At 36.6% G+C, this 15210-nt stretch overlaps 2 protein-coding genes across 3 annotated transcripts in view; one reads left to right on the forward strand and one right to left on the reverse strand.

Annotated features, from left to right (window-relative positions):
* Positions 1–3803, forward strand: part of GOLM1 (golgi membrane protein 1) — a 36749-nt gene extending 32946 nt beyond the window's left edge. For both annotated transcript variants that reach the window (XM_058823323.1, XM_058823324.1), the window contains exon 10: positions 1–3803. In XM_058823323.1, coding sequence (XP_058679306.1) covers positions 1–65 — 65 coding nt within the window. In that variant the 3' untranslated portion in view covers positions 66–3803.
* Positions 1664–15210, reverse strand: part of NAA35 (N-alpha-acetyltransferase 35, NatC auxiliary subunit) — a 27448-nt gene continuing 13901 nt past the window's right edge. The window contains exons 13-23 of the mRNA XM_058823322.1: positions 14963–15022; positions 13637–13743; positions 13361–13427; positions 12017–12115; positions 10586–10764; positions 8839–8975; positions 7789–7856; positions 7409–7549; positions 5695–5817; positions 4531–4611; positions 1664–4031 (exon numbers count right to left, since the gene is read on the reverse strand). Of these exons, the coding sequence (XP_058679305.1) occupies positions 3972–4031; positions 4531–4611; positions 5695–5817; positions 7409–7549; positions 7789–7856; positions 8839–8975; positions 10586–10764; positions 12017–12115; positions 13361–13427; positions 13637–13743; positions 14963–15022 (1122 nt within the window). The 3' untranslated portion in view covers positions 1664–3971. The remainder of the gene's footprint in view (positions 4032–4530; positions 4612–5694; positions 5818–7408; positions 7550–7788; positions 7857–8838; positions 8976–10585; positions 10765–12016; positions 12116–13360; positions 13428–13636; positions 13744–14962; positions 15023–15210) is intronic.

Here is a 15210-nt window from a genome sequence, read left to right on the forward strand (position 1 = left end):
TTCAAAACCATGAAGATAGGAAGAACCACTTACCTGACAATGGTGAAGGGCTGCAGAAGTTGTGAACAAAGGAAGTTCATGATACAACTGAGTCACCTCTTCACCTAAATACAGCCATGATCCAAGCAAAGTGATCTTAGAAGGTTTTGATTATCTTCTAAAGGCTTGACTAAGGGCCCAAACAAAGTAGTATTTTCTTGTGAAGTTTTAGTCCTGTTGCAGTGAGGAAAAGAGGTATATCTCTGGAGGCTTGTTTCAAAGCAGTTTGGCCTCTGCAATGACTTTCTCCTTCCTATCAATTATAAAATTGCAATCAGGTAGTAATAAATTTAGTAACTTTGAAGTTGGCTACCTTGTATGGTCATACTGCGTTAAGCGTATGTGTGGATTAGTGGTAGTTGATGAGCAGTCCTCTGCCAAGGATGGATCTCTTTGCTGGTAAAGCACAACTATAGTCTTCAGATACTATGCAGAATGATATATGTACCTGGGAGATGTGTTCTTAGCTTCAAAGTTAAAAAAAAAAACCCAAAAAGGATTCTGACAATAGAAGCTTCTTGCTAAGAGATTAGCCAGGAAGATTTTTCTGAAAGCTTTGTTTGATTCCACACAGTCAGTACTACAATTCGGTTTGGTTACCACTACTGGGCACAAGTTTAGCGTAAAAATTCAAACTCGCAAACTTCATGACAGAAGCCCTCTCAAATGTGTACTGCAACTACCCTTTATTCCACTCAGCCGCTTTCTTTTATAGAAATAGAGGAATGCAAATGCTTGCCTTGTACAACAGCAATCTCAGCTGTTCAACATGACTAATCTTCTCTGCTGGACTTCTGACAGAGGTAACCAGACTATGCCTTCAGAAGACGAGGCAGTCTTCCAGAGGTAAGGCTTTAGCTGTTGTGAAGTTGTATGTTAATTACAATGTATCATCTTGTTAATGTTCCGCAGTCTGTTAAATGTAAACTAAAATGTAAACTAAAAACTATTTTACTATTTTACATCCTTAACTGCAGTCCAACCACCATGTATAGGCAGCTGGTTTGAAGAAATTTTTATATTTGTGTCTGCTCCCAAGACTGACACCTGTGTTTGGAGCATTGTTTGTGAGTATGAAGCAACCTCTATGAAGACAGCACAGCTGCCAGACAGCTGGGACTGACTTGCCAACCAGCATTCCATTTAAGAAAACATAAATTTGTCTTTGCCTTCTGTTAAAGCACTTCACTTTGTAACTCCTTTTTGGTGTGTCGTTCTTCAGTGTACTAGTATATCCTGTACCTTAAGATTAAGGCTGGCTTTTTTGTGTATGAAGAGAGTATTAGTTGTCATCAAGTGAAGGTCAGAGTTAAGTCAAAAGATGCCTGTTAAGTCTAAACACAGAAACAGTTCACTAACAGTTTTTCACCATTTAAGTAAGACCTAACTAGTCTGGGCTACTACAGTCAAGCCAGCAGGGAAAACATGCTTGTAAATGGGAGAGAAGAGGAATGAGCATCTGTTCTGACAAGTATTGGGAAGTATATCTGGTTACTGGGATATTTTTTGCAAATAACGACATGTTTGAACATCAAAGTGTTTACCAATAATTTGCATAAAAACATTTACCATTCTTCTGACCATTTTCCTAGGATTTAATCTGTAAACAATTATGCAGCTGAGATTTAAGTTGATCAGGAATTTAATATTGATTGTTAAAAAGCATATATTCTAACAGTAAAAAATAGACAGTGAAACACCAAAATCAAGTTGTATGAATAGCTTTACCAGTACCAAGTTAAAAATTGCAAAGAATCAAACACTTAAGGGTAATTAATATATTGCCAGAGGATTATTTTAAAACTAATTGTTTTGGCTGTGCTTCTGTACATTTTTGGGCTTCTCCTAGCCAACTGGATGTTGTCTTTCATAAATATGACCACCTCTGTACAAAGCACACTTGTAAACCTCTGAGGGCAAAGGGTCCGACAACATGCATAACAGCAGTGTTCAAAATCAAGGACTACAGTTTTTTCACAATGACTTCAAGTGCTTCAATTTAACTTGGGTGGTAGATTTCTAGTAGGCAAGAGGCCTGTATGTCTACTGTACAGAACTTCAGAATTAAAAGACCTGCAGCTGAACAAGAGATTAATTTGGAACTGTGGTGTACATAGTGTTGTCTCTCACTGAAGTTTTTAGTTCTACTTTTCTCTAAGCATCTTGGTGTTTTATTAGCACTTTGGTTTGGTTTTCTTTACTTTACAATTAAACTTGATCCATTTAGGTAAGCGTTTAAAAGTAATCTTTTCTGGTGTACTGATGTTATTTTGTACAATTCATGTAGTTCTAATTGTAATTAGAAGGGGAAATATTATTATTGCTATTTTCTTGGTTCCACAAATCACATGTAATTTGCTTTCTCTTTCACTCTGGAGAAATAACAAAGGCTGTCCTTGAGCTACTGTCATGTAATTCAGAATCTTTAAGATGGGGAAGATTTTGTGACTGCTTACAAGAAGCCAGATGAACGTTCTGTGCCATTTTACCTCTGCATATTCCAGGTTTTTTATTCCTTTGGCAGCTATATGGAAGCATTCAAGTGTATTAATCATGACGATAAGCAAACATATAATGTGATATGCCATCTCTTTAGCAGAGAATTTGGAAAAAAACATGTCTTCAGGACAGTACTTCTGCTTATTTCAGGAAGCTGCAAATTGCTGGAAGACAAGTGGGTGTTCCACTTCAGAGGTTACTGTTTTCAAGCTCTAGTTCTGCAGTGCTGCTACTCAGGGGATAAAGCTGAAGTGATATTAATCCACAGTAAAATCAGGTTATAGGATTAACACCAAAAAATGTTTTGTTTGGCCAATGTGGAGTTATGAGCTCATCCCTACAGTGGACGTCATTGTACACCAAAATGAAGATTTGTCATGTCCAACAGAAGATTTGCTTGTATGGCCTAAGTATGACTTGGCCAGGGCCTGGTCCACTTTTTGAACATTTTTTCCTTGCTTGTAGCAAAGGAAAAACATTTTTCCTTGGTTGCATTTTTGCTACAACACAACAGCTTACCTCTGTGTTATTTCACATCTGAAAGCTTGGAAGGCATAACTATTCCAGGAAGGCAGGGATAGGTTTGGGGCTTCTCCTGTTTTGGAAATCTACCTGAAAATTACTACAGAAGACAACAGGATGGAGCAGCCCCATTGCAGTCAAAATGGAGAATAAAGATCATGCAAATGTAGCAATCCCTTGTTTGCACCAGCAAATACTAGGATTGTAACAAAGTTGCAGAGTTGGTAAAATAGTCTTCAGTGTCTGGTGCTATTGCTAGTGACTACTCGAATATCTGCTGTGCAGATTCCTCAGACTTGGAGAACAAAAACTAACAAACTTCAACTATTAATCACTCACTCAGTTACTCAATGACTAATTTTCATCTGCTCTTGTTCTCTATAAAGATCATTTTAGCTTGGAGGACATGTTGAAAAAAAAACCTCCAACATTCCTCTACTTGCAAAGTGAGCAATTCTGATGCAATTATACAAAAATACAGGAACTCAAAATTTCTCCAAGTGACTGCAAATGCAGAATTGCAGTAGCTTAGCTGTGCGCATAAGATGAGAGGCTCTATTGCATGATTTTTATTCACTTCCTATAATGCACCACTTTGTCAGAACTCAGTAATAAAAATTATTTATGATCAAAATCTGTAATAATATCCACTAAGATACAGTGTTCTTTAATACTACAGTTGATTAAAGTCAGCTTCACGCAGAAAATCCAATAAACTTTATACAAACCACTTTAAAACAGCAGTTGTCATTCAAATCACAAAAAGGCAGCAGTACAGATATTCCACATGACAGTATTTTTATCCTGGATGTCCCTCGTAGTCCGAGTGCAGCACTAGTTATTCCCCCTCCTAGAGCTGGTATCTGCTACGCAGGTATTCTTCAGGTATTCTAAAAAAAAAGTCTTTTACTTCAAACAAGCTTCACAACTGGGAAGTATTTGTGAGGAGAGAAGTCGAATTCTGGAGGAACCTATAAAGAAAAGATTTAAGATTAGACATTAGAACAGCAGTACTACTGCACTTAATACTTATTACGAGAACAACCTGCAGACAGAAAAAAAAATTTAACAGCAACAGATTGAAAAAACATAGTCTTTGTGGCAGCCCGCATTCCCATCACTTTGTTCATACAAGCTGCTGTTATGCTTGCTAGTTCCCACTATGGAAGAATACTCTTATAGTCTGTGTTGTCCAACATGTTTTTCCCTTTTTTTTTTCTGAAAACATTTACAGGTCAGAATTTTCCATATTTGCTTAACTACAACAAACTATTTCCAGGGGAAAAATAAGTTAGTTTCCTTCTTCTTAGAGTAAATACAGCTTGAATGTGTTCATTTGGCTCTTAAGAGATCTGTGGTGGTTTTACACAGAATTAGATGAACCGTTCATGTTGAGAAATCTTCATATCATTGAATCCAACCTTAATGTATGTGAACGTTTTATGTTCAATTGAGCTGGCATTTCCTTACCTTAGAGTCTTTCTTGTGGCCTCCTGCCAGCAGCTTCATGACCACAATATTTGGTTTTGCAACTTTTAGAATTCGATTGACCTAAACATAAAACAGAAAGAAGTCTTCAAGGCAAAACATTTGACCTCACAATTATTTCAAAGATAATACTGTAATGTAGATATTCTATTAGCAATACAGGAGTTCTCTTACAGGATCAGTTTAACAGAGATCAGACTGTTTTGGATTTGTTTTTAAATACAACAGCTGAATTAATTAAATTTAATGAAGGGTGCATCTACTTTAATACTCACTTTTCAAAAAATTCAACAGGCCACAGAAACCACAGCTTTAACAAGTCTTGAACAAAAACATGGGAACTATGGCAAGTTCTGTGGCGCTCACACAAATAAAGGTATACATAGAATCTAGGCATCTTATGCTCAAAATTGCAATGGAAAGAGGAACTCATGTATCAAACTGGTGGCCCTTTGCATGGAAGTGCTCTGAGTGTGCTCAAAGCTACCTTTTAACTATCCTGGCCTCAGTTAGCTCATGTGTGAGTACCACGTATCCAGAGAGGAGACAGTCCTAAATTCTAAGGAGGACCTAATCCTGTAACTGTTCTTAAATCTGCTTAGATTTGACAGAAAAAGCATCCTCCTTGCTCCAAAATACAGTCACAGACACTTAAGGTTTTAGGCTATGGACAAAAAGGGAGAAATTCCTACCCATGTTTACAGCTCAGTGCTGAGAAAACTACTCCAGGGAACAAGTGCCAAAACCAAGACCAATACTCTTTTCATCCTAATGGTATCCAAACCTGTTTTCCTCACCTCTCAGGAGTCCACCAGAATTACTAGATGCCAACTAAGTGCGACAGGCATGTTATCACTGTCTGATTACAAGTGCTGTGCTTTCAGAAAGGGGCTAGAAGGCAGCATGCAAGGAAATAAGCTGCCATCCAGCATCTCAGGTCCTCAGCTGAGAGAGCTTTTTTTACCGCGAGCAAACTTTCTGCTAACTGCTGTACTGACACAGACCACTGTCTACCCCTTAATCAAAGCACTCAACTTTGCTCACCATTTCGATGAAGTACATTTCGGATGTCAAGGATGTCCAGCTGAAAAAAACCACTTTCTCTATTTTGAGCAAATACTTGTTTTCCTAGTATTGCAGTCTTACCTCATTGTCTGGATTCGGAATATTCTCAAGAATCATTTTAGCTTGCTGGTAATGCTTGCTAGCTGCCATGTAGAGATCTGATGACTGAGGAGGTGGGCTATACTTATTTAAATCAGACATTTCCTAGCGTGTTACAGAAATACATAAATACATGTTAAAATATATAAAATTGAAATTTAAAATTGCCAGGAGATTGTTTCTATCACATTACTGTATTAAAGAGAAGAGTTATGTCAACTAAATACTATTTTAAAAATCAAAACTGAAATTGAAAATATTTACTTAAAATGGCAAAACCCAAGCAACAACACAGTGGTCAACTGTTACAGTGCCACAAAACATAATGAAATTCTCACAATCTTTATAAAACAGTCTCTCTTGAACAAATTGACATTCATTTGCTTTAACAGTGGCACAAAACAGGGTATATTACAGGAAAAAAGTAGATTAAAAAAAGTATATTGTTTACTCAAAGCCATAGCAAGTCAGATGCTGAAACTGTACAAAACTTCATTTTATACAATTTTGATTCTTCAATTTTTTTTTTGTTCTTGATTACAGATTTCAAAAAACCTTTAATGACAAGACCACGATAATCACTTAATTTCCACTACAACAGTTTGTAACCTTAAACTGGGGAGAGTAACTGGAATAGAAAATAGCACTGTTTCAGTACAGACTAACCTCACAAATGAGACTAATAACCAGCTGGGTAAGCAGCAAACACCTAGTTCAATATGAGCCGACAAGGTGGTCTTACTACAAATCAGACAAGCCTCATATGGGATTATACAAACAGGAGTATGGTCAGCATATCAAAGAATGTTATCATCCTGAACTTGGTATTTGTGTTCTGTTATCTGAAATACTGCATCCAGGGCTGGGTCCACTCAGTTCAAGAAAGATGTTGAGATGTGGAGATAGTTGGGGGCCTAGAGCATATAACCCACAAGGAGAGGTCAGTGGACCTGGACTTTTTCAGTTTAATAGGAAGGATGCTAATGGGTAATTTTAATAGCAGCCTACGACTACTTGAAAGACAGTTATAAAGCTGTCAGAAGATAAAGATTTCTTGTTCATAATGGCAAACAGCATAACATGAGAGGCCACAGGTTGTGGCTTGGTAATTCACGTTGGGCATTAGGCAAAAAAAAGGAGTAGTGCAGCCCTCAATCAGTTATCCTGTGACTTAAAGGACCAGAAAAAAGTAACTGGATCAGGTTTAACCAAAGAGGTTGGAAAATCTCCAACCTTGACTTTTTTCAGATTTGGCTAGACAAAGACACAGGTAATGTGATTTATAATGCTACTTCAAGAAGGAGACTGAACAAGACAAGTCTCCACTGGTCCCTTCTATACACCACTCAAAATTAACTTACTTGTTTTTCCATTTGCTTGCTGCACTAAAAAAACATGCTGCTATTATTAACTGCAGCCGAGAAGTCTTTCAATAGACTTCCAAGAGATTTGGTTTTCATGCAACTCAACAGAACCATCTTAAACTGCCATATCAGACCGATGCTAAATGTCTAAGTTTATAAAGACTTCAATGCAATACATCTTTCACAAAACTAAAGCTAGGAAGTCCTTGCCATTGTGACATAGCTTCAATGTGAACTCTGAGGTTCTTTTTATCATGACAGTGATATTTAAAGCAAGTGAGTAAATTACTTCTATAAAAGCATGGGCAGCATCATGTTTGAAGATTACTCACTTTAAATTGCAAGTAGTGCACTGGAGGTGGTGTTATAACACTGTTGAATGGAGCAAATCTGTGCTCATATCGAACTTGCTCACTATCCAGTTCAAACTTAGGTTTTCTTACTTTGCCATCCATGTCAAAGGCAATCATTGTCTAAACGAAAAAGATAAATATAGTGAAAATATTAGCTTCATGTCATACTTTGCTGTGAGAAAGATCAAAATTATGATGTAGGTATAACTGGAAGGATAGAAAAACTGTAGAGAATTCAGAATAGAAAATTATAAATTTGAACTTAATTTTCATTACCACTACAAAAAAAGAAGGCATGCAGTGGATGCAGGATCCCTATTACAAAAAAATTTGAAACAAATAGAACACAAATGAGTTACCTTGTACATCCCAGCGCACATATTTTGGTATGCTTGACTCATGGTGATCTCTCTGCTGAGAGGGCGAACTGCAAATTTTACATAAAAATACATTTTCTTACTTCAGTGTAAGTACATATATTAATTTCAGATAGAGGAGTTCTTCCAAATTTCTACAAAGTCATTTAACTCTTAATTATATTTTAAATAACTGAAGTATACAAAGCCTAGACATGCATTTCTGCTTCCCTGACTCCTGGTTACATAAAAAAGCTCAGGACACCCCTACCATGAACACAATTCTACTCTCAATGGAATAAAAACTGATCAGTGGTATTGCCATGACATTATAAAACACTGAACAACACCCTCAAACTTACAGTCTGTATGCAAGAGGCCTAGTTCAGGGATCTTTTTGACTTCTATAAGGATAAAAAGTGCTTTAACTTCTAAGAAGTTACAGCACTTTTTATCCTTATAATCCTGAGAGCATTCTTTTAAGTTTCCCTTTAGTTTCCAGTGTTTAATTAGTGTCAAACTGCCCAACACTTGGCATCTCAAGTACGTTAGTAATTTTCTGAATTTCAAGAGACAAGGGAAATTAATTGATATGATCCTGAGCAATATCCAATTAATTGTTTGTTCTCCTTGAAAAGGTGGCAAGGAAAAGAAACAGAAACTCACCACTGTAAAATTAAGAAACATGCTTTAAGACCTCTAAAGCCAAATAAAAATTACAGAAATATGCTGAAAGTCTAGTGTTTGAACCTAGTTACAGTCTAAAGCATAATTCTGCAGGAATTATAAACTCTGAGAAGGTCCAACACATAACACAACTGAAGAAACTATATACAGTGAATATAAATGAGTTTGTGTTTTTCTGAAAGATCTATCTGAAAGTAAAAAACGAACTAAATAAATAGGAAACGTTTTAAAAGTTTTACATTCAGCCTTCATAAACATGAGGATAGTTTTCCTACTCATTTCAGTGTTCCCTGTTTAAATTTTGAATTTTAATTCTACATAGCTGCATGAAAGGGAAAGAGGTGTTAGCACTCTACACCTAGGTACCTTTCTTCTTTTTCTTTGTTTTCTTACTACTGCGGCCTTTCTGTTGTTCCTCCATTATCCTCTCCTCTGCCATCTGGGAGCTGTCGGCGCGGCTCAGCGTTGACATCAGCCAGGCATAGAGGAACTCGGAGAGGTACCTGCACAGAGGCCGCACACAGGAGCGGTTACGGCTGCAGCGCACCGCGCACTCGTGCTGCGCGCGTCCCGCCGACTACCGAGGCGCTTGCTCCAAGAGGTGAAGGACATGTCCTAGCAAAGGACAATTACTGTGGGCCATGAAAACTCTTTGTTTTGCACGGCTGGAATCAACACATTGGTCTATGTTCGTGTTTTCGTTCGGATTCAACCACTAACAGCTCAAGGTATGCAAGCTTCTTACACATTTACTAAGTGAAGTCTAACCTTCTTATTTCAAAACTCCTGTAAGACCAAATTTTTCTAAAACTCTTCCCCCACCAAATCAAGTGGGTTTTTAAAAAGATACTATGTTAATTAATACCCTTTCTACTTTTGTTCTGACTTGTTATTCTGAGAAACAATATAACTACTGACTTTTTCAAGCATTAAAAAGTTATGGATTATTACATAAAGGGGTCAAGCCCACAGACCCAAAACATCCATATGCAGTTCTTTCAGAGTTAGAGACAACTTTAGGAACATTTTTTAGAAAGTGGAAGCAAGTCAAATAAGTATCTTACTTGATTTCAAATAAAAAGGAATAAGGGAAAAAGAATAGAGAAAAACTTTACAGATTTGGAGCACAATAAAAATGTAGTAATAGCTACTAAAATGTTGTAATCAGAAGAAAAATTACTGAGAAATTTGAGTTTCATTTGCACATTGCCTCTCAGAAACTGCTTCTCTTTTTTTCTCCTCAAGTAAGAAAGCAGTTGACATGACAATTCCAACTAAGAGTGGTTTTATTAAATTTGCAGAGGGAAATAAGGGCAGGTAGAAAATACTGTCTCACACAAAAGCTGTTGTTACTTATTGAGTTACTAATTGAAAAAGATTGCCATCTTCTGGTGTCTTCTGAAATATTAATTTTTTCACTTAATAGTTAATCCACTGTTGAAACAACATAGAAAAGCAATACATTGAAGTTTGTGTCATTTGCACTCTTTTGATCTTCAGTAAGAAGGCTATGGCTTACATAGGAATCTCTTGGTAGGTTAAAAAAAATTTGAAATTCTCTTTTAGCACAAGCCATTAACTATAAAAAATAATTAATGTGAATGGAAGTGGAAAAATAAAAGTATTCTGTTTCCAGATAATGTGATCATTTTCACTAAAGGTGGAGGATATCTCTTCAAATATATCCCAGATAAGAAGTTAATTTTATCAAGTCAACTTTCACATTACAGTTATGACTTAAAACTTCACAGAACTTTTCCAGAATACTAGAGATCAATAAGACTAGTGATCCTGGTACTACAAAGGCAGAAAGGAATAAAGGAAATTGCTTTTCTCCTGCATACCTCTTATCTACCAAAATTAGCACACATTTCATTCATTGTCAATAAAAGACCCTCTGCCAAAAAGCTAAATAGAGTGAGAATTACTATTTCAGGAAAAAAGGTACGCTATTTAGTAAGTTTAAAAAGCTAGAGACCAACAGATTTTTTTCTCTCCATAAGTGTTGATCAAGCTTGAGATCATAAAATTATATTGGAAGTCCCTCCTTCGAATATTATAGCTCTCTGGAAACATCCCTCTTCAGAGAGCTGTCAATAAAGCATCTTCTTACCAATAGATGTAGTAATATTCATGCATACTGTAAAGTTCTAACTCAAAGCCACTGAGAAGATACTGTATCATAATACGAAGATTGTGGTATAGGACCCAGGTGCCCAAGCAAGCCAGATGTTGCCTTTGTGGTTCCTGCTTCAGTAACATGCTATGAAGCGCTGCATCTACTTTCTCTGCCTGTTGAAAAGAAACCAAAGGACCTCAAAGTAATAGACAGAGGAGGAAAAATATTTGACTGAAACAGCAGAAATAAAAAAAGCCAGAAATAAAATCTTAACAGATTGGGTTGGTAAATTTATGCTCCAGATTAAAAGATGGAAACAAGTCTAGAACTGTCAGAAAGCTGTAAAGATACTACTTAAGTAAATTCTGCTGCACAGAACAAAAATATTCTACACAGTATTTATAGCAAGAACATTAGATACATAAAATTTGTACTTTTTAAATGTATTTGTATATAGATCATTAGCAGTCACATGAGCACAAACTCAGAACCCATTACATGCTAGTGTTCATTGTTCTATATTGGCAAGAATTACTTTTTAAAAAAAAAAACTAGCTGTACTGAAAAAATAAATGTATAAGCTTCATATGCAAGAAACACACTATGTTCCACCAGAGTAACTAAAATATTGCCAAGACCAATTTTGTCTTAAGAAGCAAGTTGTATGGAAGACAAAGTCTCTCACTGTTGGAATACCGTCAGTAAGCCTAAACAGAACAATCCATATAACCTGCTACAAAACGAAAAAAACAGTGCCTCAGCTACAATACTGCAACAAACTCAAACCATCTTGAAGTAAGCTGGAGCACACAAAATCTCCCCCCAAGTTCCTCAACTGTTCTCCTTGCCATATTGGGAAATATTTTATTATTATATGGCTCTCACTGCTGAGGAAACCCAACTTCCAGCAATAGAGAATGTATTTTTTCTTCTCATCTCTCCCCGTTCTTGAGAGATGTCCAAAAATCAGTCAGAACACATATTTTTAAGAGTTATTTTTTTACTTTACTTTTATTAATTACAAAATTTTGCAGTTTCCATCTTAGGTAGGTACAAGGCTGAGTTTTCAAAGGCGTCTTGTAAGCACACCTTGTGTATCTCCCCCTGGTTTCATCTTGCAGACTGATAATCACAAGCAGGATAGAGACTAAAAGCTGTGCAGTTACCATTAAATTACATCGCAGCAGGTCATTCTGAAGTCTACTTATTGGACAAAGTTAATATTAAAAAATGTATGTTTTTGTTCAACACATATAGCATAAAGTTTTTGGATGCATCCTAAAAATTTCTTGTTAAATGTGCTAAATTTTAGGAGTCTTTGTCTTAAGGATTTTCCATCATTCATTTAGAATTTAGTACCATGCTTCACTCTGCCATTAATATACCTGGACAGGAACTTTGCTGGCCTGCTGCCTAGGACATTACCTCATCTTGTAGTGTGGCAAATTCCTCAAGGATGTGACCTAGTTTATCTCTCTGGCGAGCTCTGTTGTGTCCATGGATTTGAATCAGACTACAGAATGGCTGAAAGAAGTAAAGTGTAATTTTAAATTACCAATACAACTTTGAAACTACAGGAGAAGTACTATGATGTCTATTTAGGCACCTGGTTTATACATCTATATTAGGAAGTGGGTTCCTTACTACTCCCTACAGAGTGCAAGTTAGCAGGAAAGCAAACTCTATGGAGTGATGCAAGAGCCAAATTCTCTGCACACAAGCTGATGTGAAATTAAGTCAGCATCCTTTAGGAAGTCACCAGAGTAAAATGCTTAGGGCTAAAGAGGTATTTCTTATACCTAAATCCATGTGCCCAGGTGGCTAAGGTGGCCAATGGCATCCTGGCCTGTATCAGAAACACTGTATCAAGCAGGACCAGGGCAGTGGTTGTCCCTCTGAACTCAGTACTGGTGGGTGAGGCCTTGTCTCAAACCTCTTTTATTTCCGGGGCCCTCACAACAAGAGAGACCTTAAGGGAGCATGTCCACAGAAGAGCAATGGAGGTGTGAAGGGTCTGTGTCAAAAGTCATGTGAGGAGTGGCTGAGGGAGCTAGGGGTGTTTTTATTTTACCCTGCAGAAAAGGTGGCTCAGGAGAAGCCTTATCACTCTCTACAACCACCTGGAAGGAGGGTGCAGCCAAGTGAGGCTCATCTGTTCTGTCAAGTGACAGGACAAGAGGAAATGGCCTCAAGTTGTGCCAGGGGAGGTTTTACTGAATATTAAGAAAAATTTCTTCACAATGGAATCTGTCAAGCATTGGAACCAGCTTCTCAGGAAAGTGGTTGAGTCATCATCTCTGGAAATATTTAAAGGATATGTAGTCGTGGCACTTTAGGGGTGTGGTTTAGTGATGAACTTGGCAGTGCTGGTTTTGGACTCAATGAGCTTGGAGGTATTTTCCAACCTAAATAATTCTGATTTTGTTAAGATTTTCATCATGCCACATTCAACAACAGAATCCTAAAAAGCTGAAACTGAACAGAGTATTAAAATAACTTTGTTTTTATTGATAAGCATTCGTGACGTGAAACTACTCTATAAAGATGTAGTAGATGCAGATTTCTTATAAATGCTAAATAAAAATCTGGAAGCAGAAGAAAACCAGCAATAATTACACCAGATTTTTAAAAGGCATTACCAAATTAAGATGGCCAACTTCTTCAATTTTCCCTTCATGTCAGGTGTGTAAACTAATTTGTCTCATTTTCAAATGTATGTACATCTGCCAAGTTCTCACATACAGATACATAATTGGAAAGAACACTTACCCGAACACAATGTGTGACAAAGGAATCAATGTAGTCTTTTGCCTGGTGGTTATTATAAAGACAACACCTAAAAAGGAAATACCCATGTACATTTATAAAATCTATGCAGCACAAAACAAAAAAGAAACATGAGTGCAGCAACAGCAACTGAGTCCTTCATACATAAGCACTATGTACAAAATGTATGTTTTTTGTACAATTGTCATTGCTCTTGTAACAGAAATACCTTTTCATCAGACATGTAAACACATACAAGTACACTCAAGATCCACTTACTTTGGAGAAAGTACTGGAGGACTGACGAAAGACCTTAAGGCATCTTTTACCATGTCTTGCATGAGATGAGTGCCAAACACCTTCTTGTTATCTACTAGGAAAGTTGTCTAAAAGTAAAGATGTGTTTTTAGAAACATGTTTTAACATAAAAGTAATGCTCTAGAATTACTAATAGAAAGCTCTGGCAGTACCTTTTTTATATAATAAAATTGTAAGATTACCTAAAGAATTAAAATGGCTCAACTAGGTCCAAGGTTAAAGACTCAGAAATATTGAGACCTGACACTTCTTTGGTATTCCCAGGACACCAAATGCAGCTCTATTACTTGCACAATAGAGTGCTTGTAAAATTGTTCAATTTCTTGGATGATACAGCAGACATTTCTGAAAATTAGCATAAAATATGTGCCTTCTCTGGACAAAGATAAGGATATATTTCCAGAGTACTGCTGATGTTTTTCAATCCCTTTGGATGCTACTACTTACATCAGTCATGTCTGATACTCATTTAACTTCCGTCCATGAGTGCTATGTCCCCTTCTTACATGGTTCTTCAGCAGTTGAAGAAAAAACTCTGCTGTCAGGCACCCACAGCGATTACACCAACACATGTAGTGGAAGGTGAGAACACACATGCTAGGAACACATTTCACTTGCCCACATTTATAGTCCATTGGCTCTACACATGGTTTAACAGGGATCAAATGTAAAGAAATTCTGGCATCTAGGGGCATCCTATTATTCTACATCAACCATCAGTTTTACTGTTGTAGCAATAGAAGCAGTCTGTACATTAAGTTCTGTCCAAATAGGGAGATGAATACAAATACCAGCCCCAAAATGAAAAAGCACATGAAGAGCAGCATAAAAATATGTGTACAGGCACAGCTTTATGGTGGAGAAAAACAATATTAAATGCTTTCTGTTTTAATTAGCATATACTAAAATGATCAAAGCAACAGTGTTTAAAAATTATTTTAGAAATTAGATCAAAACATAAACCTATATATATAGAATCACAGAATGGTTGGCAATGGAATGGACACTAAAGATGATCTAGTTCCAAACTCGCAGCCATAGGCAGGGACAGCTTTCTGGCCTTGAATGCTTGTGGAGCATCCACAACTTCTCTGGGCAGCCTCTTCCAATACCTCATCATCATCATAGCAAAGCATTTCTTCCATAATACTTAATACTTAAATATCACCAGAACATTATTTACCACTTAACTATTATTAACTTACATGCAAATTATTGAAATATTAAAGAAAATGAATCTATAATGAATACGGAAGTATTTTAATAGTAGACATAATTAGGACTTGCCTGTAACAGGGATCTTGAAAGAACACACGGTGATTGCTCACTAAACTCACAGAAAAAGTCCTAACGTATATGTAGGAAAAGAAAAAAACACAAATCAGGTTAATATGCCAATTTATATATGTATAAATATACACCAAATCATTTTTACACACACACCTTTCCTAAACAAATGTATACAGCTGGGTAAATACACCTACATTTTGTCTAAAGGCATACACAAACAGCATAGCTTACACAGCTTGTAAGAA

This window comes from Ammospiza caudacuta, chromosome Z (genome assembly GCF_027887145.1).
Source record: "Ammospiza caudacuta isolate bAmmCau1 chromosome Z, bAmmCau1.pri, whole genome shotgun sequence".
In the NCBI taxonomy this organism is placed as follows: domain Eukaryota; kingdom Metazoa; phylum Chordata; class Aves; order Passeriformes; family Passerellidae; genus Ammospiza; species Ammospiza caudacuta.